Source organism: Borostomias antarcticus, assembly GCF_949987555.1.
Source record: "Borostomias antarcticus genome assembly, chromosome: 18".
Taxonomy (NCBI): domain Eukaryota; kingdom Metazoa; phylum Chordata; class Actinopteri; order Stomiiformes; family Stomiidae; genus Borostomias; species Borostomias antarcticus.
In genome coordinates this window covers 6,183,679-6,210,746 of record NC_140251.1, presented here as the reverse complement: position 1 = coordinate 6,210,746, position 27,068 = coordinate 6,183,679, and the positions used below count along the sequence as shown (strand labels likewise).

At 46.1% G+C, this 27,068-nt stretch overlaps 2 protein-coding genes across 2 annotated transcripts; both read left to right on the top strand.

Moving 5' to 3' along the window:
• Nucleotides 1-2,145: 2,145 nt before the first annotated feature.
• On the top strand, nucleotides 2,146-14,984 carry LOC311320637 (cingulin-like protein 1; the record flags this gene model as incomplete). The annotated part of the gene is made up of 18 exons (XM_084452439.1): nucleotides 2,146-3,222; nucleotides 3,309-3,382; nucleotides 6,903-7,008; nucleotides 7,111-7,206; nucleotides 7,361-7,509; nucleotides 7,613-7,754; nucleotides 8,082-8,294; nucleotides 8,429-8,635; nucleotides 8,763-8,867; nucleotides 9,353-9,406; nucleotides 9,673-9,825; nucleotides 10,730-10,900; nucleotides 11,435-11,587; nucleotides 12,671-12,760; nucleotides 13,659-13,742; nucleotides 13,893-14,017; nucleotides 14,339-14,447; nucleotides 14,817-14,984. The coding sequence occupies 18 exons, from the start codon at nucleotides 2,146-2,148 to the stop codon at nucleotides 14,982-14,984; spliced, it is 3,276 nt and encodes a 1,091-aa protein (XP_084308565.1).
• A 1,491-nt stretch (nucleotides 14,985-16,475) lies between these two features.
• Nucleotides 16,476-24,308, top strand: aqp9a (aquaporin 9a; the record flags this gene model as incomplete). The annotated part of the gene is made up of 6 exons (XM_084452872.1): nucleotides 16,476-16,553; nucleotides 16,817-16,943; nucleotides 22,450-22,587; nucleotides 22,952-23,070; nucleotides 23,504-23,721; nucleotides 24,104-24,308. The coding sequence occupies 6 exons, from the start codon at nucleotides 16,476-16,478 to the stop codon at nucleotides 24,306-24,308; spliced, it is 885 nt and encodes a 294-aa protein (XP_084308998.1).
• Nucleotides 24,309-27,068: the final 2,760 nt, after the last annotated feature.

Sequence of the window (27,068 nt, the reverse complement as noted above, 5' to 3'; positions counted from 1 at the left end):
ATGGTACCTTGTGCTGGTCTAATCTTCACCCTGACAACCTCATTAATACGACCTTGTCTTTGATCTACAGCTGCTGTGCTGAGGAGCAACTTGGGACTGCGGAGGTCGATGCGCCACCTAATGATGACGTCTATAGTGTTCCTATGAACTAGGACCCGGTAGCAGAGAGGAGGCTGTGTTTGCTATGTGGACCCTGTAGCAAGAGGAGGATGTGTTTGCTATGTGTGTTGCAGCTGAACAATCATGAAGTGTCACAATCTTCTCAACTCTCCAAATGGAATTTGACTCGTGCCTAAACTTGTAACTGACAAATGCATTGCGATCTGCAAATGTTTTGTACAAAATGTTTTTTTTTATATTTATTTTGTCAATTACCTTTCTGTTTTGAGATCTAAAAGGTTAGAAGCCAGTGTTGACAGTAGCCACAGTTTATCCACAGAGGGGAGGGGAACGCTTGTGTCATCATTTACATAATGTACATTCCTGCACTGAAGATGTCAACCAACCTCAGAGGACTGGATTTCATGTAGAGTTTGTGCAGTGTGTGTGTGTGTGTGTGTGTGTGTGTGTGTGTGTGTGTGTGTGTGAGTGAGTCAGCATGGTTGTGTGGTGGGAGTTTGAGCATTCTGTGAATGAACAGATCTCTCCGTGTATTCTGTTAGCTACATCCTTGTGTTTATAGTCACGCTAAATGAGAACGGGATTATGGTGAAGGATACAATGAAGGATAGAACACAACATATCAAATGGAAGTATTTATCCAACAGTATTCCCCTGGGCCCTTTGGTATTCATCTGAGGTGGTTTGTTTGTTTGCATGTTTGATCTCTGTAGAACATTGCATTGATTTTTAAAATAGTTAATCTTTTTTTTACATGTTTTGACAAGTAAATATCTTACATTTTCTGTCTAATTTTACAGATGACAATGTTTTTGTTATATTTTACTAGACATTTTAAAACAGATGTTACATGTTTTCATTTGTCCAGAAATCGAAGTAATTGTAATGTAGATAATAAAAAATGTCTCATCTACATTGTGTACAGTTTTAAGTACTAATTTGGGTGAAAATAAAAGCAACTTTTTTGGTGAGGGGGGTGGGCGGGTAGCTATAGTATGAAGATTGTTAATTTCTCCTGGCATACTATTAGATTTACTCCAAAGCCAAATCGAACAAATTAAGACCTAATATTTAAAAAGTAGCCTACCATTTTATCTGACAAAAATAAAGGAGTGTCGTCGCTTTACCGCCGCCCGCTCTGCACGGGCAGAGAGAGGAGGAGCGCAAGGGTGGGAGGAACTTTCCACAAGACTCAGGAGCGCAAGAAGCGCATCTCACTCCTGTTCTCAACGGTCTCGTGAGTCGATGGAAGTCATAAACACTTACAACTCCTAGTTGACTTGCTCAAAGAATTTGAGTTTATAGGCTAAACTAACCTTATTTTTACGAATCGATAAGGAGGTTTGAGCGGCGTTGTGTCAAGGTAGGCTACTGTATAGATAGTGAGATGTTTTAGTTACAATGATACAATCGACATTTAGCGTACATAACCTATTTTGATGAAGTGCAGAATTAAAAAATGTCAGCCATGTTCAGTGCTTCATATCTTTTTGAATATGGTTCATTAATAGGTTAGAGTTACTGCTGCTTGTTGGTGTTCTTCAAAGTAATGGATTGATTGATGTCGATGAACAGTTTGACCAAGTGCCATCACATCATCTGTAGATGACAGTCTGCGAGGGGCAATCACTGCCAGTGGTAGTCGTCATGCAGTTGACTCAACTGGGCTTTACAATAAGTACTCTGTGATTAGCACACAGAAGGAACTGTTTTCATGGCACAGTTGTGGCTGTGTGATTTGGCTGTCGATTCTTGTATTGCTGGTACGTGCAGCTGTGTGTGAGGTGCTCTCTGGATGCCATTGTTCCACACTAGCCCACACTTTGTTTATTACTGTTGCCATTTCGACTATCTATCCATATAGATGTTTCACTTCCCATGAAAGGGGTGTGTGCTCTGCTTGATTATAGTGATTTAGTATATATACTATATAGTGATATAGCCTAGTAATTTGCTTCTTTACAGCAGTGAGACTAGGGGAGGGTTTATTTACTCAACAGTGTTGGCACACTGAATCCTGCCAGGATGAGTGGCTCCCCGGACTACAGGCCACAGAGAGGCTATGTCGAGCAGCATAGTCCCAGAGCCAGCCCTCACTTCGACAGCGCCGGCCTGTTTGGGGTCAGGGTGCAAGTCCAGGGGATCAAAGGTCATCCCTACGTGGTTCTGAACAACGGGGGTAAAGACCCCCGCGCCAGCGCCGCAGCCGGTGGCAGCCTTGAGAGTCTCAGGGAGGTCTCCGTTGCAGCCCACCACCACCAGCCGGAGTACGGCCTGGCCGCGGTCAGGGGACCCCCGCTGGGCAGCCCTTCAGGAGGCCAGAGACCGGCTCAGAGACAGGGCCAGCGTGGTGGAGCCTCTCAGGCCGAGTTCAGGGACTCACGGGTGACTATGGCGGCAAACACCATGTTTCACTATCAGAGACACCCGGAGTTACTCCGACAATACGACCCCGACCGCAACAGCCTCGCCAACGTGGGCCTCCAGTCTAACACCACTCAGACAGCAGCAGTATCCAAAGCCAGGATCCCTCTACCGGCTGATGGCCCAGGGGAAGTCCAGAGCCCGGACCAGGCCCAGACCCAGACCCAGGCTTGTGCCCCTGGCGCGGCTCCTAAGGACCAGGCTTGGGTCACCCTGAAGTCCCCAAACTCTGTGGACGCGGACCCCATCACCTCCGTGGAGAGGCTGATCGACCAGTTCAACAGCCCTCAGAGGAGGGGGCGTTGCGGGCCGAGGGCCAGGCTGGCCCCGGAGGAGCGGAGGAGGTCGCGCAGCCTGGAGAGCAGCAGTCGCTCCTTGGACCCCTCCTCCTCCAGTCCCGCCCCTGCTGCCCGGGGCACCAGAGGGGAGATGCCGGGGGGCAGGTCCGGTGTCCCCGGCTCGCCCAGGGCCAGGTTTTTTGCCGGAGATCTGGCACCCAGTCCGGCGCCCAGGAGAGGGGGGAGCAAGTCCGCCATGACGTTGTTCCGTCAACTGGAGAAGGAGGCAGTACCCTCCCCCGGAGCAGTGAAAGTGCTGTACAAAGTGGAGAAGACCTCCTTGTCCAGGTCCACGTCCTTCAAGCACCCGGATGAGTCCACTGAAGAGAGAGACACTCAGGTACAGTGTGGTAGTTTACTGTATGGTACAGTGGAATATAAACAAGGCACTTTGTAAACACTCTGCTGTGTGTGTTCTGTGGGCAGGTTACTCCAGATCTGCTGAAGGGCTGGCAGCAGCTCTTACCACAGCCGAACGAAGACACGACCAAACAAATACTGTACACTTTCCTCCAAGATGGGTAGGTACTACGAACTACAGTAAGTCAACCATATAATGGTAACGCAATTCTCTTATTAATTCCCCCTAGAAGTCATTTGAAAGTCTTTTCCTGGAGAGCACTAGCTGAAAACACTTCGGTCATATCCTTCCTTTCATGCGGAGTGGTCATCGTCACCCCACAGCAGTCTGATAAAGAGTTGCTGTTTCAGCTGTGAGAGCTTTTTCCCACTCGCCCGCCCAGGAATGCAAAGCATGAAGTCACTTCCACAGCTCCTCCTATGAAATGTAACGCTCACCTCCACCTCCTTGCTGAGTAATGACAGCTGTAGTGAATGTGAAAAATCACGCACCACTACACTGGAGTATGACTAACATTATGGGGATCTCCATTTCTAAGCATTATATGGATTTCTACACTGCACAGTTACTGTACATATGGAGGTTTATAGCCCCTACTATCCCTTTTTATGCTGCTACCCCCCTTATCTAGTGACTTTCTTTTTTTGTTACTCTGTATCTAGTGTTTCTCTCCTTTCCAAACTTCCCAAACTAATTTTCAACTGCTGGAATGCCAAAATTCCCCCTTGGGGGATCAATAAAGTCATTACATTACATTACATTACATTACAGTCATTTAGCAGACGCTTTTATCCAAAGCGACTAACAATAATTGCATTTAACGTAGGAAGAGCCAATGTACTACTACTTGCCAGAACTCACAAGTGCATCTTCTTTCTAAAACAAACAAGTGACTAAGAGCATAATCTAGTGCTGAAGGCAAAGTGCAAGAATCACAATCTAAAGTACAGTGCAATATAATAAGTGCTTAGGTGGGAGGATTGTTGTAGTACTTCTTGAAGAGATGAGTTTTGAGCCTGCGACGAAAGATGGGCAGCGACTCTGCTGTCCTGACATCAGTGGGCAGCTCATTCCACCACTGCGGGGCCAGGACAGAGAAGAGCCGTGACCGTGTCGATCGACCGCAGGAGCCTCGGAGTGACGGGGCAACCAGTCGCCCTGAGGTAGCAGAGCGTAGTGGTCGGAAGGGGATGTAGGGTTTGACCATGGCCTGGAGGTAGGAGGGGGCTGTTCCTTTCATTGCCCTGTAGGTTAGCGCCAGAGTTTTAAACTGGATGCGAGCCGCTACAGGGAGCCAGTGTAGGGAACGGAGAAGGGAAGTTGTGTGGGAGAATTTGGGGTGGTTGAACACCAGGCGAGCAGCAGCTTTCTGGACAAGTTCCAGAGGTTTAATGGCTGACGCCGGTGCCCCCGCGAGGAGGGAGTTGCAGTAGTCCAGGCGGGAGATGACCAGGGCCTGGATGAGTACCTGCGCCGTTTCATTAGTGAGGAAAGGGCGAATCCTCCTGATGTTGTAGAGCATGAATCTGCAGGAACGTGTGACGGATGTGACATGTGAGGAAAATGACAGTTGGTCATCCAGGGTCACACCCAGATTCCTCGCAGTCCGAGTCGGGGTCACCACTGTGTCTTCAATGGTGATGGCCAGGTCCTGGTGCGGACAGCCCTTCCCCGGGAGGAACAGCAGCTCAGTCTTGTCCAGATTGAGCTTGAGGTGATGTGTCGTCATCCACTCCGAAATGTCAGCCAAGCACCCAGCTATGCTTGTCTCCACTTCTGTATCAGAAGGGGGAAATGACAGAACCAGTTGGGTGTCATCGGCATAGCAGTGATAGGAGAAGCCATGCGAGCGAATGACAGAGCCCAGAGATGTAGTGTAGAGGGAAAACAGGAGAGGACCCAGGACAGACCCTTGTGGAACCCCCGTAGTCAGACTACGCGGTTCCGACGTCGACCCTCTCCATCGACGTGGAACACCCTCTCCAAGTCTTATCTTGATATGCGATAGGCCTCATATTAAACCTCCCGTTTTTAAGTAAAATCATTGGAAAAGCAGTTTTTCAACAGCAGAACAACTTCCTGGCACTAAATAATTGTTTTGATGTATTCCAGTAAGGATTTCGACCACACCACAGCACAGAGACTGCTCTTGTTAAGGTCTTCAATGACATCCATTTAAACACAGACAATAGCAGAATTTCAGTCTTAGGCTGGATCTCAGCGCTGCATTTGACACGGTTCACCACAACATATTACTAGGCTGACTGGAAAACTGTCTGGGAATTTCTGGCACAGTGCTAGACTGGTTTGAATCCTACTTGAAGGACAGGGACTACTTTGTGTCTATAGGCAATTACAAATCTGAGCAGACAAAAATGACCTGTGGAGTTCCCCAAGGCTCCATTCTGGGGCCTCTTCTGTTCAACATTTACATGCTCCCACTAGCTCAAATTATGGAAAACAACAAAATATGCTACCATAGCTATGCAGACCACACACACATTTATATCACCATATCACCAGGGGACTATAATCTCATACAAGCACTGAGTAAGTGCATTGAACAATTCAACGATTGGATGTGCCAGAACTTTCTTCAACTAAACAAAAATAAAACTGAGGTAATTGTCTTTGGAGCCAAAGAAGAATGATTAAAAGTCAGTGCTCAGCTCCAATCAGTAATGCTAAAAACCACAAACAAAGCCAGAAATCTTGGTGTAGTCATGGACTCAGACCTGAATTTCAACAGTCACATTAAGACAATTACAAAGTCAACCTTCTATCACCTGAAGAATATATCAAGGATTAAAGGATTTATGTCTCAGCAGGATCCGGAAAAACGTGTCCATGCGTTTATCATCAGTAGACTCGACTGTAACGGTGTGTTTACTGGTCTCTCTAAAAAATCGATCAGACAGCTGCAGCTAATTCAGAACGCTGCTGCTCGAGTCCTAACTAAGACCATGAAAGTTGATCAAATCACTCCAGTTTTGAGGTCCTTACACTGGCTTCCTGTCTGTCAAATAATTGACTTTAAAATACTGCTGTTGGTTTATAAAGCACTGAATGGTTTAGGGCCAAAATATATTTCTGATCTGCTGCTACGTTATGAACCATCCAGACCTCTCAGGTCATCTGGCACAGGCCTGCTTTCGGTCCCCAGAGTTAAAACAAAACATGGAGAAGCAGCGTTCAGTTTTAATGCTCCACATATCTGGAACAAACTTCCAGAAAACTGCAGGTCTGCTGCAACTCTCAGTTCTTTTAAATCAAGACTGAAGACTTTTCTTTTTGCCGCTGCTTTTTATTAAATCAAATAATTATTTATTCATACACTGCACTGTAACTTTTATTCTTGTATTTTATTTTTCCTGCATTTTGTTTTAAATGTCATTTTTTGCATTTTGTTTTATATGACCTTTTATGTGTTGCACTTTGTCTTGATGCTTTTAATGTCTCATTAGAATTGCCTTGTTGCTGAAATGTGCTATACAAATAAACTTGCCTTGCCTTGTCTTATCTGATCTTCTTTCCATCTCCATGTCATCATGATAGGAAAAAAGGTGTTAGGCTAGGTGGTTGTCGAACAGGATTTCCACCAGTTTTGCACTGAAAATACTGGTATGGTGGTGCAACTGGTTGTTGTTGTTGTGTTCCAGGACGACTGATAATAGTTCCACCACTCAGAGGAAGGTCAGCCTGGTGTTCGACAAAATCAACAAGTTAAAGTGGAAGACTGCGGAGAATGTGGAGGAGGAGGACAAAGTGAGGTTTGGGAAGGGGTGTGACTCAGATGGTTAGCTTCAATAACATGTAAGCTTAGCAATATGTCTCTGTCTGGCCGTGTTTTCCTCTCAAACACTGTAGGACTTCGCTGCGGAGGCGCAGGCGCTCCAGGAGAGAGGGGCAGCGCTGGAGAGAGAAGTTTCTGAGCTGAAGAAACAGCTGGAAGAAGAGACCATGGTACTGTAGTTTCAGTAGGGGACGGACACCGTCAGAAACATCCACACATCCTTAGCAATATATCATTTTCCATGTGGTTCTTCCGGTGGAAGAATGATCCCCCCACAACTCGGGATGTGTACTGTACAGTATGTGTGTGTGTGTGTTTTATCAGACGGAGAGAAGTCTAGCGGAGGCCTGTGAGAAGGCCAAAGACGACGTGAAAGTTCTACAGGGGGAGCTAGAGAAGAGCCAGGAAGAGCTCTCCAAACTCAGGGGCAGACTGGACAAGATGGAGGCAGAACTTCAGTCCACCAAACAGGAGTAATTGAGGGGGGAAGCACAGCTTATTTTTCAAGGGGTTTACACAGATAAGCAGAGGTTTAGTCGTTCCGTTGAGTGATTATATCAACGTTGTGTCTGGCAGGCTTGTTCAGTTGAAGGTGGAGAGAGATAAGTCCAAGATAGAGATGAAGGACCTGCAACAACAGCTGTCTGAGATGCATGATGAGCTGGACCAAGCCAAGAAGATGGAAGCCGAAAGCATAGAGGATGAGGCTCTTCTAAAGGTTAGAGGCATAGGTCAAACTTTCTCATAAATATTTAAGCCTACGGACTAATAACTATATAAGTAATTTACATTTACGGTGTGTTACTGTTCTCTCTTCTGACATTTACACCAGAAGGGGGTTAAATGCATAGCACTACATAGAACATTGTGTACTTGCAAGTGATTTATATATCATTCACACAAAATATTATTAGGATAGTTTGTACATCTGTTACTGATCAAGTTCTCCCCAAAATATTCAAACGGGTAGGCCTATATATATGGTTATTCATAGGCTTCGGTAGAGGAACAACTCTTGTTTGTTTATCTCTGCTGGTCTGGGTAGGACATGGCCCAGCTGCGCCTGGATTTCCAGGAGGTGTTGCAGGTGCAGGAGGAGCAGGAGGAGGAGCTGCGCTGGAGGGAGAGGGAACTGACGGCCATCAGGGGCGCTCTGACGGAGGAGGTCGAGACCCACGACAAAGAGATGGCCTCTCTGGCGGAGGAATACAACCAGGATATCCAGCAGCTCCGCAAGGCCCTGGAGGAGGCCAACGTGGTCAGGGGGGAAAGACTCCGGCTCATCCAACCTAATGAGTCTCTTAACTCGTTTTAATAATGAACCAAGAGAGGCTTCATTTCCCCTCACTTTAAATCCTGTTCTATTCTTCTCCCTCTGTCTTTCACGGTCAGAGTAACTCTGTGCTGGGCCAGGAGAAGGCCGGGGTGGAGGAGCAGAGAGGAGCAGCCCAGGGCCGGGTGGAGGAGCTGACCCAGGAGAGGGAGCGGCTGGTGGGACAGCTACAGGAGCTGGAGAGCAAGGTCCAGCAGCTCCACCTGGCTATCCAGGAGTCCCGAGCGCTGGAGCACCAGCTGGAGGAAAGGACTGAACATCTGAAGGTGAGGCGGAGAGAGAGAGAGCGAGTGAGAGTGAGAAAGAGAGAGAGAGAATGTGTTTGGAAATGTATTTCCATGTCAGAGGGAACCTCTGGTTAGAGGGAAGCCTCATGAAGGTGTCCTTCCACAGAGGGAGAAGCAGCAGGTGGAGGCGACGCTGTCAGGGGTGAGGGAGAAGGAGGAAGAGATGTGTCAGGCCAACCAAGCCCTGGCCATACACCTGGAGAACGTGCAGGTGAGACTCCTCCTCGGTCCTAACATTTGCCTTTGTTTAGCAGGTATGGGTCAACTAACTTAAAAAATAGGAACACACTGCAGGGTATTGTCAAAGTGTGCAGCAAAATCAATTGACATTCCTCATTGGTATAAGGTTAGAACCTTGAAGAAAACCCAGTCAATCCTGGCTGATACTAGCCATCCACTGTCCAAGGAGTTCAAGTTGTTTCTGTCTGGCTGCAGATACAATAGACCAATAGACTTAACAACTCATTGATCCCTGCGGCCATTGGCCTTTTAAATAACTCAATGGGAGGTTGTTGTTCATATTGTATACATTGCATGTGGTTACTGCCGGCTGTGATACAATTTGCCCCTAAAGGATAACGTTTTCTTGACTCTTGACTGAAATCAAACGCCCATCATGGACCCAATTATTTTCATGAAGTGTACAGGAGCTCTGTAGATCTGTGACTCCATAACTGTGTCCTCTATGTGAATAAGGAGACGGTCTCTGTTGGCTGGGAGGGGTGGCTGGGCGTGGCTGTGGCTCAGGAGGTATAGTGGGGCGTCCAATGGTCGCAGGATCGGCGGTTCGAATCCTGGCTCCTCCTGTCCACATGTCCAAGTGTCCTTGGGCAAGACACTGAGCCCAAATTGCTCCCAATGAGCAGGCTAGCACCTTGCATGGCAGCTGACTGCCACTGGTGTGTGTATGTGTGTGTGAATGGGTGAAATAGAGGCCTTCATTGTAAAGCTCTTTGGATAAAAGCGCTATACTGTATAAGTGCAGTCCATTTACCATTTTGTGATCTTCACCGTAGTGTGAGTTGACCAAGCTCAACCATGAGCACCGGGAGCAGTCTGAGAGGCTGAGAGTGGAGAGGGCGGAGGCGGAGGCACTGAGGAGAGCGCAGGGCGACCTGGAGGAGGAGAGGAGGCTGCAGGACAGGACGGTGGAGCAGCTGCAGAGGAAGGTTTGTAGAATGGACAGGGGAGGGAGGGAGAGGGCGAGGGGGGGGAGGCAGGCATAGTAAAGGTCACTGGGATGAACACAAGGACTGTTGGAAACCATTCCCTATTATATGGTAATAGTGGACTATATTGTGAGTTCGCCATTTTCTTCTAGTGTCCGAATTCTCAACGGTTAATTCGATTCATTATATAGCCCACTAGAAAATACCCACGATTCACAGCAATTTCTAGTGAGCAGAGGATGTGCCCTACAATTTCCCGTTCACTACGCTACATAGGGAATAGTGAGTGAGTGAATGAGTGAGCGGTTTCAAACACAGCTTATGTTTCAGTGTAAAGGTGTGGTAGGATGTATAGGATTGATTAGCCTCTGCTTGGCTCTACTCTAGAGTTAGTTATGCATATTGTCTACATCAGCCATTCTCAACCACAGAGTGCCATCAAGTGAGCGCGAAGTGGCCTACTGCCAAATGGTTAGACAAAAAAAGAAACAAAGTTTGGTCATTTACAAAGCTAGTTATTTTTCTATCTAGATGTACTCAAGAATTCACGTATAAATAAAACATTTCTTGTTAAAATGCTTAATTTCAATGACCAGTTACGTTTGAATATCACAACGCTAGTCACATCCGAATGTGTTTAGCTAAGGTAGCTTGCTAGCGAACGTTCCCTCTGATGCAAACTTTCCCTCGCCCTCAGATGCGAAAAGTGACAGACCACCAGTTTTTGTTGTTATGTATTTGGGAAGGTGGTCCTCTTCTTCTTACAGCCAAAAGTGGGCCTTACGTTACAAAAGGTTGAGAACCCCTGGTCTACAGTACATCTAGCTACAACATGAGTCATCATGTACTTGTCACCTCTCACTTGAGAACTGGCTGCTCTCCTGTCTGGTGTGCATGCGGTCAGATGAGCGACATCGTGGAGGAGTGCGAGACGTCCACGGAGAGGCTGCAGCTCCAGATCAACGAGGCCAGGGAGGAGAGCTTCAGGGAGCTGGCGGAGCTGCAGAAACAGCTGCAGGAAAAGGGAGCGGAGCTGGAGGAGTCCCAGCAGATGGCCAGAAAACTTCAGGAAGAGGTGGGGCCGCCGTTCTCCCCTCTGAGTCACCGCAGGACGATTTCACATTCCACCCCCGCTGTGATAAGAAGCCGAGTGGCTGTTCCACAGCTGAATGGTTTCTTGGGAGGGATATGGTTCCATTGTGAAGATTGTGTAGATTGAGTATTGTTTACAGATTTGGCAAATAAATATGTATTGATAACCAGAGCTGTAGCCTTGTGATACCATTCTGATCTCGCCAGCTCACATTCTGAATGTGAGCTTGCAAGATCCGTATGGTCTCACAAGACTAGTACATTATGCCTCAGTGTGTGTTCTGTCTGTGTGTGTGTGTTCTGTGTGTGTGTGTTGTATGTACATTATGCCTCAGTGTGTGTTGTGTGTGTGTGTCTGTGTGTGTGTTGTGTTGATGTTGTACAGTATGTATGTATGTATATTATGCCTAAGGGTGTGTTCTGTGTGTGTGTGTGTGTTGATGTTGTACAGTATGTATGTAAGTATGTATATTATGCCTCAATGTGTGTTCTGTGTGTGTGTGTTATACGTGTCCAGCTGTCCCCTCTGGAGGAGGACCTGCGGAGGTGTCATCGTAGCCGTGACGAGGCCCAGGAGAGTGGCCGGCAGTTGGAGCGCAGGGTGGAGGAGCTGGAGGAGAGGAGCACCTCCACCCAGGACGAGCGCGACAGACAGGTCAAACTCCTGGAGGTAGCGTCACGCATACACAACCAGGCGTCAACACACACATCTGAGTGAAGCTCAGGTTAGGAGAGAGTACTTTTTTCTTCTTTTTTTTTTACAATGGAACTCATTATACATACTCTTCAGTTACAGAGTTCATGAAACAGACATTCCCCTCATATCCCCAAGTCGATAGAATCTCAGATGCATTCATCAGTTCGTCATGGATCGTTGATCTTTTCACATGCCTCTGTTTCTACCTGCATGAACTGCACATTATAAGGGCGCCCAAAAAGAGCGATGGTTGCTAAATCTCACTTAGTGACACCTCAATGCTGTTTTTTCTCACTGATGACAAAACATCACTCAGAGAGACACCAGTTAGCTCCCTGTTGTCTCTCTGGAAGGCCACAGCAAGACGGGCGGGGTCGTGTTGCCACTCGTGACAGAGTTGACGGACCTGTCTGGGTAGAGAGAGTTGTCATGAATCTGATCTCTCCATCAAACCTCTCAACTACTAGCCTGGTGAGACCATCCTGATCTCGCAAGCTCACTTTCAGTTTGCCTCTGCAGATCAGTCTGGGCTTCCAGCGAAATCGAACGATTATTCTCTGATTACGTTTTGACCGGGCCAATCAGGGACTGTGTTCTGACAGCTGTTCTGCCCCAGTAGAACGCAGCCCCTGAGTGGTTCCCGTGGCAAAACAGTCTCCAGAAGCATCGAGCAGTAACGTTAACGTTAGTAGAATAAACACAACCGTAAGTGCAGTTATTGCAGAAATAGACTCATAATGAGGAAAAGACGTTTTCCCCATTCTTCTGACTGTATTGGGCTAAAGTTTTGCTACACTGATTGGCTGAAGGAGTTAATCTGTCAGGGCAAGTACTCCCGCCCACAATAACCGTTAGAGATTGGGGGAGGGTCAGACTGAACTGCGGAGAGAAACTGACCGTGAGCTCGCTAGATCAGGAAGGACTTACGAGGCTACTCAACTACACCCTCCTCTGTTTCACTCCGCCATGTTCTCACTATTGCAGTCTCGAATAACGCGCTGTAACTCAGTTTTTATGATGCGTCACCTGTGGTGTGCGGTGTGTTTCTTGTCTCAGGAGAGGATCGGCCGTCTGGAGGAGGACCTGGGCGAGGAGCGCAGCAGCGCAGACCTCCTGATGACCAGGGTGGAGAAGGGCAGAGACCAGGCCAGTCCCAGATCCTCAGGCCCTTCTCTGGCCTCTCGCTCGCATGCTACATGGAAAAGATCCCTCAGATTTTGTGTTGACTTACATTTGCAGTTCTTCCTCACGCCCGCCCCCCGCCCCCCCACCACCAATTGGCTGAGAGACAACTCCTCAGACGAGCTATCAGATATCGGGTTCTCTGGGTCATAAAAAAACATGCTAGATTTATATCGTAAACAGATGTAGGTCGGAGTACTCGAATGCTCCCACAAGCTGGAAGCTGCCAACTAAGGGCGTTCAGATTGTGAAACTCAGGAAGAGTATTTGTTTCTAGTGTAAGCATTCACTCAGCCACAGTCCCGAGCCCACCAACACCGCCACTCCCAACCCCCCTTTCATATAACAACTGTGTGTGTTTGAGAAGCGCTGATGCAGTCACAAGCACCCTCATGTCCTCTGTCCCTGTCCCCCGCTGGTAAAGTAGGCCAGTGTGTATGGGAGCTGATTGGTGCAGACTAATTGACACAATATTACTCTTGGTTTTGGCTACCCTGAAAAGACGAAAAAAGGGAGCTAGCTATTCTGGGCAGCTATTCAGCCTCCGCTGATGGCCCCTCTCTAGGCATGGGACTCAGTCAGACCATCATTAGTGAGTAAAGCCTCTGGACCCTGGCTGCTCACCCTCTGATTGGGGAAGTCAGACCACACACAATTTCCTCTGGTTTTGTGAGTTAAGCAGGAAACGTCACTGTTTATGAGATTGTCCTTGTATGCCGTCATCTCCTCTTTCAAGCTCAACACAAAGCCATGTCAGCGCTTGTGAACAGCTCGTCCGTAGACTGAAGGGTCAGAGAGAGGGCGTCGGCGTGACCTCTGACCTCTCCTCATGTTTTGATTCCTGTCGGTTGTCTTGTAACAGCTGGAGAAGATGAGGAGCGAGCTTCAGCAGGAGAGAGCCGTCAGACAGGACCTGGAGTGTGACGGGATCACGCTGGAGAGACAGGTACCGCCATCACCCCCTGACCCCACATTGCCCGTACAGGGCGGATCCTCCGCTCCTGTTTTCACATGGCTCATGTCCCCATCCCGGCCAAACCCCCCAAACCCCCCTCCGTTGAGTTTCCTATTCACCCCCCCCCCCCCCCCCCCCCAGAATAAGGACCTGAAGAGCCGAGTGTCTCATCTGGAAGGATCCCAGAGGACCAGCCAAGATGGCCTGGTGTCCAGACTGGTGGTCCGTATCCAGGAGCTGGAGGACAGGCTGCTGGGAGAGGAGAGGTGAGCACCCTCCAACACCACATGTCAGACACACTCATTAAGCACTTACAGTATGCACCAGTATTTGTGTCGGGTGGGCTCATTACATAGTCGTTAGTAAACGTCGAACTGTCTGCTCGGGTTGCTTGACAGAACGCGATACTCTTTTCACTGCCCCGGTGTCGACTTACCTCCGCATTGTAAAAGAAGGTGGTTAAGAGTGCTGCGCGGGCGTTCTCTGGCCTGACCGTGTGTGCCGAGACCGCGTCACGTTACAGGGGCGCGACGGCGACCGCCTGACCAGGATGTGTTCCCTCTCTCTCTGTGGTCCGTTATCGTCAGGGACAACAGCAACCTGCAGCAGGCCAACCGCAAACTGGAGCGCAAGATGAAGGAGATGACGATGCAGGTGGATGACGAGCATCTATCGCTGCAGACACAGAGAGACCAGGTAAGGTTCAGTTGAGACCAGGTAAGGTTCCGTAGCCACGGTCAGACATAGAGTGACCAGGTGAGGTTCCGTAAAGACCAGGTAAGGCTCCATAGAGACCAGGTAAGGCTCCGTAGAGACGTGGTAAGGCTCCATAGAGACCAGGTAAGCTCCGTAGAGACCAGGTAAGGCTCCATAGAGACCAGGTAAGCTCCGTAGAGACCAGGTAAAGTTCCGTTGCCACGGTCAGACACAGAGAGACCAAGTAAGAGTTCGTAGCCACGGTCAGACACAGAGAGTCTAGACCACACGGTATGCACTTCAAAGAACCTTGTGAAGACTCGGGTCGACTCACAGGCGTCTCACTTTGTGTGTGACGTCCGTTATTAGCTCAGTCAAAGGCTGAAGACGGCCAAGCGGCAGATGGACGAGGCAGAGGAGGAGATCGAGCGTCTGGAACACGCCAAGAAGAAGCTCCAGAGAGACCTGGACGAGCAGGTGGAGTCCAACGAGCAGCTGCAGAGCCAACTCCACGCCCTGCGCAGCGAGATGAGGTGAGCCCTCTCGCCCTGGTGGCTTGCTGGTTCCTTACAGCATGATGCTTAACCTTATACTGCACTCTCTTTGCTCTCGTGGTGTCTCCATCTACATTAGATCTTACTTTTCTATTTCGTTTTCAATTTTTATTATTTCTTAATTGATGTTTTTGTTTTTAATGTCTCTTATTAATGCACTTTACTTTTACTTTATCTCAATTATTATTTATGTTTTTGTTTTTAATGTCTCTTTTGTAAAACACTTTGAAGTGCATTTTATGTCACAAATGGTGCTCTATAAATAAAATGTATTCTTCTTCTTCTTCTTCTTCTTCTTCTTATTAGGCGTAAGGCAATATCCGCTCCACTCATGATGATCGTGGAAGATGATACTGATGAGCTGGCCTATGTCTCTGACTGAATGACTTCAACCAGCTGAGAACAAAGAAGTCAGACAGAAGTCAGTCAGTCTTCACTGGCCCTCTATAAGGAACTGTTCAATTGCTGTGAGCTATCCTGACCTGTTAAACATTATGGACAACTTTCTCTAACTGATGAATCTCTGTACAAAACTGTGTTGATCACTTTGCTTTTATGTGTTGCACTTTGTCTTGATGTTTTTAATGTCTCATGTAAAGCACTTTGCCTTGCTTTTGAATTGCCTTGTTGCTGAAATGTGCTATACAAATAAACTTACCTTGCCTTGCCTTAATCTTTTGCTTAGGGTGGCCTCTAGTGGCTGTTTGTAAACTGCTTGGTTCTATAACAATTGATATGTCCCATGCAAGAACTACTGTAAGGTGACACTGATGAAATGATTGATGCAAAGCAATGTTGATCAAATATGATAAAACAGGCAAAGCCTTATGTTAAGCGTGTCCTACTTCATTTGCATTAATGTTCATTTTGCTAATATGTAATTAAAGTTGACATGATGTAATGCATCTTAAGTTATTAAATCGCTGAGAAGTATAATATGATGGAAGCGGATTGCAGAATCATTGTTTTAAGATGTTTTGAGTGCCTGGTAGACTTGAACCAACAATCGAACCACTGCTGTATGCAGGAATATGCTGTTTGTATGTATGACTGCGCTTTCCATATTGGCGGAGGCACAGCTGAATACTGAACTGTACTTAACACATCATCTCTGTAAGCCAATTCCAAAATTAAAATAGGTTTGTGTTTTCCTAAAAATGATGCCTGCTGTACCCCCAGGCCTTCGTTCTGCCCACAGAGGTTCAGTGTGAATGGGCTGGATGTGAACAAACAGGTCAATGCAGAGTGCTGAATGGGAGTCCTGTCAGGGGGTAGGTGGGGGAGTTCAGCCTAGTGTGTTGGGGGGAGGGGAGGTGGGGGAGTTCAGCTTGGTGTGTTGGGGGGAGGGGGGGGGGGGTCAGCTCTGGTGAACTCCAGAGGTTCACAGACTGCAGGACAACTGTCAGTCCTGAGCGCAGAGGTGGCACAGTGGTCCACGATACACGCTAACAACACACAAGTAAAGAGAACAACCATGAGGCGCCGTTTCTCTCTGAAGCATGGCATACTCAGGGAATTCCTGGCTGAATTTCTGGGGACTTTTGTCTTGGTGGTAAGTATAGCCTAGGATGTGATGCGTTTTTGTTTTTGTTGTAAAGCATGTTTTTTTCTTCTTCTCAAGACTGATGCAGAATTGTCTATAAGAACTATATGTGTGTTTTATTGAGAATGTTTCAGTCAATTGAAAGACTACTTAAGTGTTATAACCTGCTGTAGGCTATATACCAGGTCAGAATGAGTTTGAATTTGAATTGACATTGACAACTAACTTAGCCAGGCTGATGTTGTGCACCTCTCTCCCCGTCTCTCTGCCAGTTATTTGCCATTGGGTCTGTGGCTCAGACTGTCCTGAGTCGCAACGCCATGGGCGAGACCCTTACCATCCACATCGGGTTCTCTGTGGGACTGATGATGGCGATGTACGTGGCCGGTGGAGTCTCAGGTAAATCTACTATCTCACCATTGGGTTATTGAATATATGTTTATACAAATATGAATATATTGCCATGTATATTGCAGATTTGTTTGTATGCCCTTCACCTCATATTGGGTTGATCTAATTACTTTTTGATACGAGCTTACTGGAAGGTTTGTCTTGATACAGGCCAAATCAAACAGGCTGGCTGGCTTAGAGTGGGATGTTCCAGAGAGCATGGCATAAAAGCTTGCATGTGCAAGATGATGTAATGAATGGATTGTTATTAATTGGAAGTTGCAGGGATCAATTCTTCTCTCCAAACCAGATATTGGCATTCAGTTAAATCAATGGGAGTTGACATCTCAATTTCAACTAGAGGCTAGAATCAACGCTGCCCCTCCTCCTCTGCAGCTCTCAGCACCAAAATGTGAAGAACTCACACTGTTCTTCAACAATAAAATAACATCAATTAGGGCCAGTATTACCTCTGACATAAACATAGATGACCTCAGCAAACCCTTTAAAAAGATGTAACCATGGGGAAATTCACATGTATCACATTACCAGAGCTTTGTAAGATAGTCACTAAGATTGTTGAAGAGTGTTACTCCTCTACCTCATGTCTTGATCCTGTACCTACAGAATTCTTGAAGTGAGTGTTCAACAGTGTTTCAAGTCATGTCCTGAAGATCATAAACATGTTTCTTCAAACAGGCATCTTCCCAGATGCCTTCAAAACAGCTGTTGTAAAACTGCTACTAAAGAAACTCAACCTAGATGTTAATGCACTGTACTACAGGCCGATATCCAAACTCCAATTCATTAGTAAGATACTTGAAAAGATAGTCTCAGTACAAATAAACTCCTTTATCAAAGAAAATAATATCCTGGAGGAAGTTCAATCAGGCTTTAGGACACACCACAGCATTGAAACTGTTCTTACTAAAATATTCAGTGACCACAGACTCAGATAGCCACGGTCAGACATAGAGTGACTGCAAATAAGGTCTCAATTCTTGTCCTATTAGACCTAAGTGCAGCGCTGGATATGATTGACCATGACATCCTATCCTAATCAATCGCCTTGAAAGGCTGGTTAGTCTCTCTGACTGTGTGTTAAACTGGTTCAGAACATACATGACAGGGAGAAAGTTCTACGTCAGGCTTGGAGATCATGTGTCTGAGAATCATGACACCTGCTTTAGGGTTGCACAAGGGAGCTGCCTTGGTCCATTACTATTCTCACTATACATGCTGCAACTGTACATCTCTGCTGAACCAAATGATGCTGCAGCTATAAACTCCATTACTACCTGTCTTCTAGCAATAAATAAATGGATGAGTAATAAATCTTCTTAAAGCTAAATGAGGACCAAACTGAAATCCTACTGATCGGCTCTAAAACAAAAAGAGAAATGCTGTTTAAAAATCTGGGGAAACTGACATCCTGGATTAAACCTGAGGTTACAAGTCTTGGTGTTATCCTAGATTCACATCTAAGCTTTAAGTCTCATGTTAACAAAGTGACAAAAACCAAATTTTTCCACATTAGAAACATATGTTTCTCAGGTGAAAAGTAAAGTAAGAAAAGTATGGCCAATCAGTCAGTCGGTCAATAAGCTGACTTGATTACTATAATGCACTTTTCACTGGCCTCCCCCCAAAAACCACTGAGAGCCTTCAGCTCATTCAAAACTGCAGCCCAGCTATTAATATGGCTAACTCCCTTGTCAACTATGTGCCTTTAAGAACACCGTGATCATCCACTGCTCGTTTACTAGAAGTTCCCAGCAACAGTCGGAAGAAGATTGGGCGTACAGCCATTGTCAGTTATGGCCCAAAGCTATGGAACACAATACTTATAGATATCAGGGAAGCCAGCTCGCTAAATAGTTTTAAAAGAAAGCTAAAAACGTATCTCTTCACTTTAAATTTTAACTAGTTCCTTTTGCACTTTTCTTTCTTTTTTAATGAAGGCTATATCTCTCCAGTACAATATTTTATTAAATTGTAATTTTTACACTGTATTTTACTTGATTCTTATCTTTACCTTTTATTGTGTTTTATCTTACATCTTATTTTCCTGCTTTTTGTTTATTTTATGTCTATTTTTATGTGAAGCACATCACATTTATGTAATGTACATTCTCTGTTGTAAAGCACTTTGAGCTGCATTTATTTGTATGAAAGGTGCTACAAATACAAGTGTATTATTATTATGATGATGATGATGATGATGATTATGATGATGATGATGATGATTATTATTATTATTATTATTATTAGTAGTAGTAGTAGTAGTAGTAGTAGTAGTAGTACATTTCCTGGTGAGGTGGGCTAGCTGCCACAGGCGGACGTATCACTTACTGCTAATACTAGCCTACTATATCATACTAACTACTATAAATATAGCCTAGGCCTACTATATAATGATATGATAGTACTACTATAAACTACTATATACTGTATACTACTGATACTACTACTGTAATACAATTACTGTTAGTATTACTTTAACTACAAACTACTATAAATATAAAAACTTCTATAAACTACTATAAATACTACAGCTTGTTCTACTAGTTCTACCCCCGTGTCAGCAGCATGTCGTAGTATTTTAGTTAACACACACACACACACACACACACACGTACACACAGACACACATCAGTCCACATCCGGCTTAGGCCTGGACCTGATGCTCTTAGCCTTTCTTGCTCTGAAAATTTAATTTAATGTAATTTATTGCTCTATAAATGTTATTAGCCGTTAGACAAATATATTCCAGGAGCTTGCTCCAGGTTGCCTGTTTTAATATCTGTGTTGCTTTTATGGCTCTGTGTGCTACTAACCCTGTTCTGCCTTCCCTCTCCCTAGTGCCTCTCTCTCTTCCTCCTATCTTCTAACCAGGTCCAGTGGATACCCCACTGTCACCAGTAGACCACCCTGAGTCCGATAGATACCCCTGTGTCTGCTGTGGATGTCGTAGCATTTAGTTAACACACACACGTACACACAGACATACACCAGCCCACTTCCGGCTTTAGGCCTGGGCCATTGCAAACACACACCAGTATTTGCCATGTCTCTCCTATGATGCTTTTTTAGCCTCTGTTACTCTGAAATGTAATTTAATGTACTGTAATGTATTGCTTTATAAATGTTCTTAGCCGGTAGACAAACATACTCCTGGAGCTTGCTCGATCGCCTTGTTGAGAGGGGTCAGGGATGAATTTTTACAGCTCACTTATCTGGCCCCCGGGTGATTACTGTTTTTTTGCTTCCCTCTGGAATATGTAGAGGTGGGTCGTATGCCCACCTCCCTTGTTCTCTGTAAAGCGCATTGTGTTGCCTCTGGGTATGAAATGCGCTATACAAATAAAGCTTTGATTGATTGATTGATTGATAGTAGGCTAATAGTATAAAACCTTGAATTTAAGTAGGCTAATGAAGGTGCTGATGTAGGATTTTTGTGATTAATTAGAGTTGTTAATACGGCTGAGTCATGAAATGACGGGAGCATTACATTAACGGATTGTCCACTGCGTGCGCGATGGCAGCATCTCGCTGGCTCTGGCGTGTCTGGTACCAGGACCCACCAGATGCCACTGCAGTGGTGTAAGGGTTAAGAGTAGAGTTAGCAGTAGTGCAAAGGTATTGGTGTAAGGGTTAACAGTAACATTACAGTAGTGTTAAAGTTAACAGTGGTGTAAGGGTCAACAATAGTGTTCAGAGTTACATCTAATCTGTATCACTTTATCTGAAGGTAGGAATACTTTATAATGCTACAGTAATCATAAAAGGGTGTCTACCTTCAAGGAAGTCTGCTCATGCACCCAAATTCAAATCCCAACTGCCACTCTGAACATTCCCTCAATTGTTTGCATGGGAAAGCATGACCAGCTTCAGACAGCTACAGTATATCTCAAAAAGTATATGTCACAGCTTAGATATCTAGGCTACATCGTAGGAATCTTGGGTCCATATATCTTAAAAACTGTAGGAGTGGCGACAGGTTAGGAAACGGTGATGGGTTCGGAATTAGCAACTCAAAAACTAGAGTGGAGCTCTATTAGTTTGAATCTCAAAAATGTGAGAGCAAACTCTCTAAGTGAATCTCTGTTAGTTTTGGTGGACAGGGGAGTGGCTTAGTGATGGACAAGGTACAGATTGAGCTAACCATGAAGGCTGAGTCTTCTGATGGGGACGTACAGTAGTACAGTTCCAATAACATATGTCCACCTGTCTCGTTTGGGTCAGGTGCTGTGATGTCCTACATATGTCCACCCTGTCATGCTTAAACATTGTAAAGAAAAATGTTGGGGGGAAAAGCTGAATATTTTTAAAACTATAAAAGATATTAAAAGTCTGAAATGTGTCCCATAATGTTCACAAAGAGCTTAACATTTTGATATTTGAATGGTTTCTGTAGCTCAAAGAATGAAGACGTTGAAGGTTGAAGAATGTTTTAAAATTCCCAGATTGACTTCCATTGTAAAAAAAAAAAAAAAAGTTGAAAAAGCATGTCCTTATAGAGCTGAACATTTTGATATTTGAATGGTTTAAGTAGCTAAAAGTATGAAGGAGTTGAAGAGAGCCAAAAAACGGACAGAAGAAGTAAAAAAAATAAAGAACAGGATAACAATAATGTGAAGGCTCTCAGCAAAAAGAAATAGTGGGAATATCATAAACTGGGTTAGCAGCTATCCCACCTAATAATAGTTAACATTCAATTGCGATGTGCTTTTTCAGCATTTTCTATTGTTGAATAGTCTGTACCTCTGTGGTAGATCAATTACATTCTTAATTCTTTCAGTGATCCCAGATATGGGATCTAAGCCAGGCCTGAACAATAATGTAAATGTAACGTTTGTCTGAATGTGGGATATTCCTGGTCATTTCTTACCAGTTAATGATAAGGGTAATGTCTTAATGTCTTTTGGCAGTGTTACAAGGTAAACAGGGTTTTTTTCTACCACAATACAGCTCTCTGATTCCACACTCCAGAGTCAGGGAGAATGTTTCAGCCCTGATCCTGGTCCTGGTCTGCTGGACGTGGACTGGCCATTGATTTCTCCCCCCTAGCGCGTTTGAAGTGTCAGCCTCATTGAGGTTGTACCCAGCCCCGGGCTCCGAACGTCCTACCGGCTTCATTGATCTGAACCACTGACTGTCTGTCTCTCTATGACAGAGACCTGGCTCAGAGCTGCTCATCTGAAACGTGCAATGTGTGCTGGTGTGATTAACATTCAGACCATGACCATAATTGCTATTGATAGATTCCTCTTCCATCACGTGCCCCAGGCATTTCTTTTTAAATAGCAAAGGCCCATAGTGCCTAAGCTGCCATTCCCTTCTGCTGCTTCTTGTAAATGTCTCTCCTGAGGATGATGGAGTGCCCGCCCCCCCACCCACTCTTTCTCTCTCTCTATCTCTCTCTCTCTCACTATCTGCTTTCTCCTCCCTCCCAGGGGGCCATGTGAACCCCGCTGTGTCTCTCACTGTCTGTTTTGTCTTCCATTCATCCCAGGGGGCCATGTGAACCCTGCTGTGTCGTTGGCCATGGTGATCCTGGGCAAGCTGAAGTTCTGGAAGTTCCCCATCTACGTCATGGCTCAGTTCCTCGGTGGCTTCGCTGGGGCCGCTGCAGTCTTCGGGATGTACTACGGTGGGGCTGACATCTCCACACGTCAGCCAGCGTGCTGCATTCACATCCCCAGTATTCAGCTTATGCTATGTTGTAGACTGAAAGGACAGCGCATTGAGCCATTAAAGCACAACGGACATTAAGTGTCAGAGAATATTAGTGTTTTACAGAGTCCAAGGCACATCAGGTCAACTGGATTGAATGCATTACCCTTTACCTTAACAAACGCAATGTTTATATTGCTTTGGTCCTTGAACCTTCTAACTCGTTCATTTGCCATGTGTGTGTCTAGCTGAACACCTATTCCACTGTGAAGATTCAAATCTATAGATCCGTGACCACGATGTGAGCAGCTGAACTGCTATTTCCTCTCTGATCCCTGTAGATGCCTTCATGGAATACAGCAGTGGCATACTGTCGGTGACAGGGATCAATGCCACCGGCCACATCTTCGCCTCCTACCCCGCCAGGCACCTGTCGGTCCTGGGTGGCTTCCTAGACCAGGTGAGGCGGGGGTCACAGGGTCACAACTTTCTCTTGGTGTTCCAGGCTGCCCTAGTTACACGCTGTTGCTCCGGTTCCGTCATTAAAGTAGCCCATTCTCAGGGAAAAGTGGCTAATGCAAATTGATTGTCCTACTTTGTCACAGACCACCTCCATCGTTGGCTGAGTTTTGGGTCTAATGATCCATTTTCTCTGGAGGGTCAATTCTATGTTTAACACCCTTTTTGGCTTTTTGGTGTACCCTGTCCTAAAAAGGCGTGTCATGTGGAATGGATCTACTGAAAACTGTGTCATGTTCTCCCTTCATCTAAATCCTGTAATATAATTAGATGTCTGCTAAAATGAACAGAAACTGTAGAATGTGGACTCGGAATGTGGTTTATCAGGACACGTGTTGAGACAGGGTGTGAATGTGACTGTTCCTTCTCTCCAGGTGGTTGGAACGGGAATGCTAGTGATGTGTACCCTGGCCATCATTGATGGAAAAAACATTGGAGCTCCCAGAGGGATGGAACCACTGTCCGTAGGGCTGATCATCATGGCCATAGGGGTGTCTATGGGTCTGAACTGTGGGTACCCCCTCAACCCTGCACGCGACCTCGGGCCCAGGCTCTTCTCTGCAGTGGCTGGGTGGGGCATGGAGGTCTTCAGGTAGCTCCACATTCTGGTATTCAGAGCAAAGGCACGCAGTGAAGAGTCTAGGCTCTGTTCATTCACTTCCCTTTGCTGTTATTGTCTGGTATTGATTATGGGCAACAACGCATTTGAGATGTGAGGCAAACTGTGTTTGTAACATTGGATGTTGAAATTGATTCACGTGTTATATAACCTCACATGCATTCATCGCATGCGGTCAATACTGACGAGTGATCTGGTGTCAACAGCGGTCACGCTGGTCTTGGTGCCAGGATGTTGTGTCCTTGCACGCTCTTTATTGAATCATCAGTTGTATGACTGTTGGTTCACTGCCTGCGTGTGTGTGTGTGTGTGTTTGTGTGTGTGTGTGTGTGCGTGCGTGTATGCGTGCGTGCAGCACTGGAGACTACTGGTGGTGGATCCCTGTGGCAGGGCCAATGGTCGGTGGTGTGGTCGGGGCCGTGGTCTACTTCCTGTTCATCGAGCTGCACCACGCTCAGCCTGAGAAGCCCTGTGACGAGGAAGAGGAGCAGGAGGAGGAGGAGGAAGAGGATGAGGACAGCAGCCTCAAGGACAAATACGAGATGATCACCATGAGCTAAAGTGCTCCACCTCTGAGGACTCAACAGAATGTCTGTGTGATTCAGAAATGTCAGTGACAGTCAGGAGAAGAATGTCCACAAACCCCCTCCCGTCGAGAGAGACAGGTCAGCTCCCTCACCGTGCTGTCAGGGAGATACCCAGGGATAGAGGGATAGGCCTTAGTTACACCCTGTCGGACTGACAGGCAGCAGTGACAGGCTATCTCAGCCACTGCTGTTAGCAAATATTAGACCTGCTGCTTTGAGAGTCAATGTCGCAAAGGTATAGAAAAATTTATTTTGTAAGCATTTACTTCACCTAATTTCACGTGAAGAACAGAATGGTTTATTGATGTACTTAGCTGTAATACCACTGAAAAAAGAACTTATTTTATGTAAAACTATCTCAGTGCACCTTCTGACTCCTGACACCCACTGTCCTGTCAAACGAAAAGGCTCTTTTTCTAACCAGATGTTTTTTTTAATCTTTTGACCTAGACCAATCTGTTTGTCCCTATTGTATATTAGTATTCTATCTGCAGCAGACATGATGGCTTCAGCGTGGGTTTAGATTGCAGTTCTCACTACGCAGTTCATTCAGATTCAGATTCAGACTCATTCTCTTAGTGCAACATCTTTTTGTGCTTATAGGACCCCTGGGGTGTTCAGACACACCAAATCATAACAATAACTGTTAGGGTCCAAGACTGATTCATCACATGTATGGCAGTTGAATTGTACTGCAACCTTCCTTGATATAAGCTGAGCTAGAAGACCCAAAAGTTACTTGTTATTTTTCTTGCTTTTTAATTTATTTTGCATTATTGTACAGCATGTACATTGTCTTCAAAATATTATCAATGTAAGGATTTCTGTTTGTATTAAAGAATCTAATGCAGAATTGAAAATGTGTATGTCTTATATGTCCAGTATATCCATACTCTCTTCCAGGTCTCCCTAACACTCTGTCTCTGTAGTTGCATGTCTACACCATGTCTCTGTACTGTTGCATGTTTACACCAGATCCTTTATCTTGGTAACTAGGCCCAAGACACGCATGTTTGTGGGTGGATTTCTTGTTGCTTAGTAGCGATTTCATGATATTGCCCTTAACATTCATATAGCCAGACGATAATGTGTCATACAGATGCCGCTGCTTTGGAATGAGATGAGAATACCGTCAGAGGCAGATGAAACCTTGACATCAGGTAAGTGGTTGTTGTTATTTACGAATACGAACTGTTCTCATACAGTTGTTAATCCAACAATCGCTCTTCTTCACAGCTCGTCACATCAGTACGATATAGCACACGTCTTGGATGTCTGTCTGACGTGGATCACACATAGCCTACAGCAGTTCTCAGAGCCGGGGTGGATGGAGGGCACCACTGAAACACCGCCTGCTCACAATGATCAAACTCTGTCACGCTACAAGAGAGCTTTCCTGTCGAGCCGTGCGGATCCTTGCCCCCGGCGCCGGCGCCGCTGTCTGTTCAACCTGGGGGCAGCTTACATAGCTGCGGGCAAACCCCAGAAAGGCCTGAGGTGCCTCCTGAGATACAGGAAACTACAGAGGCAGTCTGGTTGTGCTAATGATGTTGATGATGATGAGGAAGATGATGGAGATCTATACTTCAACATGGGGCTGGCCTATGAGGGACTACGGAGGCCGCACAAGGCCCTGCCGTTCTTCCAGCTGGCAGCGACGAGGAGCTCCAAGTCCGGGGATCCCTGGGACCTGGGCGACGCCCTGGTCAAACTGGCCTACTGCCTGGTGAGCCTGGAGGACAGAGCGGCCGCCGTCGGTTCCTTCGTCCGGGCCGCCCGCGCCTACCAACGGGCCGGCAGGAGGGAGGACGCAGCCATGGCACAGAGAGAGGGCGCCAAACACTTGATATTGAGCCGGGGGGCGTCTGACAGTGACAGACAGGCGGTGGAGCTTCTCCAGAGCTGCCTTCACAACTGCAAGGAGGGGGTATCTGATAGCAGACTGAGAGGTACTACAGCATAGCACCCCTCTTATATCTGAGGTCACGTCAATTTCAGTCGAGTGCAGAATTACTTTAGTGTATGAATGGGCAGTTACCGTCCTACAACTGTGCTCTGCTTCACTCAGGGCAGCTGTTGACTGACGTGGGGCTGCATTACTGTGCGCTGGGTCGATACAGCCAGGCAGACGACTGCTTCAGAGAAGCGCTGACAGACTGCGCCGCGCAGACGACCAGCAGGCTAGCGAGGGCCGTGCTGCTGCAGAACCTGGGGGCCGCGAAGAGCGCCAGGGGCCTCTTCTCCCAGTCTCTGCCTGATCATGCTGAGGCTGCCCAGCTGTTCGGTATGAAGGCCCTTTCCTCACTCTAAAGCTGTATTGATTCTAGCTCTGAGCAATGCAAGATAAGATAAGATGAACTTTAATAATCCTGGATTTGGGTGTGACAGCAGTGAGAATGTACAGAATAGATCAGAGAGTAAAGAATACACATAGTATATGAGTACACAAATATACATACATACAACCTGCATAAAATGTTTATATATATATATATATGTATACAATACAATACACATACAAGAGTAAATCTGGGATTCTTGGACAATTTCTGTAATAAAGAAACATGAACATGTTCAGAATCTGCTAGCTCCACACACCAACACCGTAACCACGGCAGGCCTGACATAAATCATGACTGTAGTAGTTACCAAATCAAACTGCTTGCAGGGGCTTTGTATGAGTGGAGAGGAGAGGCGGGCAGCTTGGCTAACCTGGCCTATGCTTACAGCCAA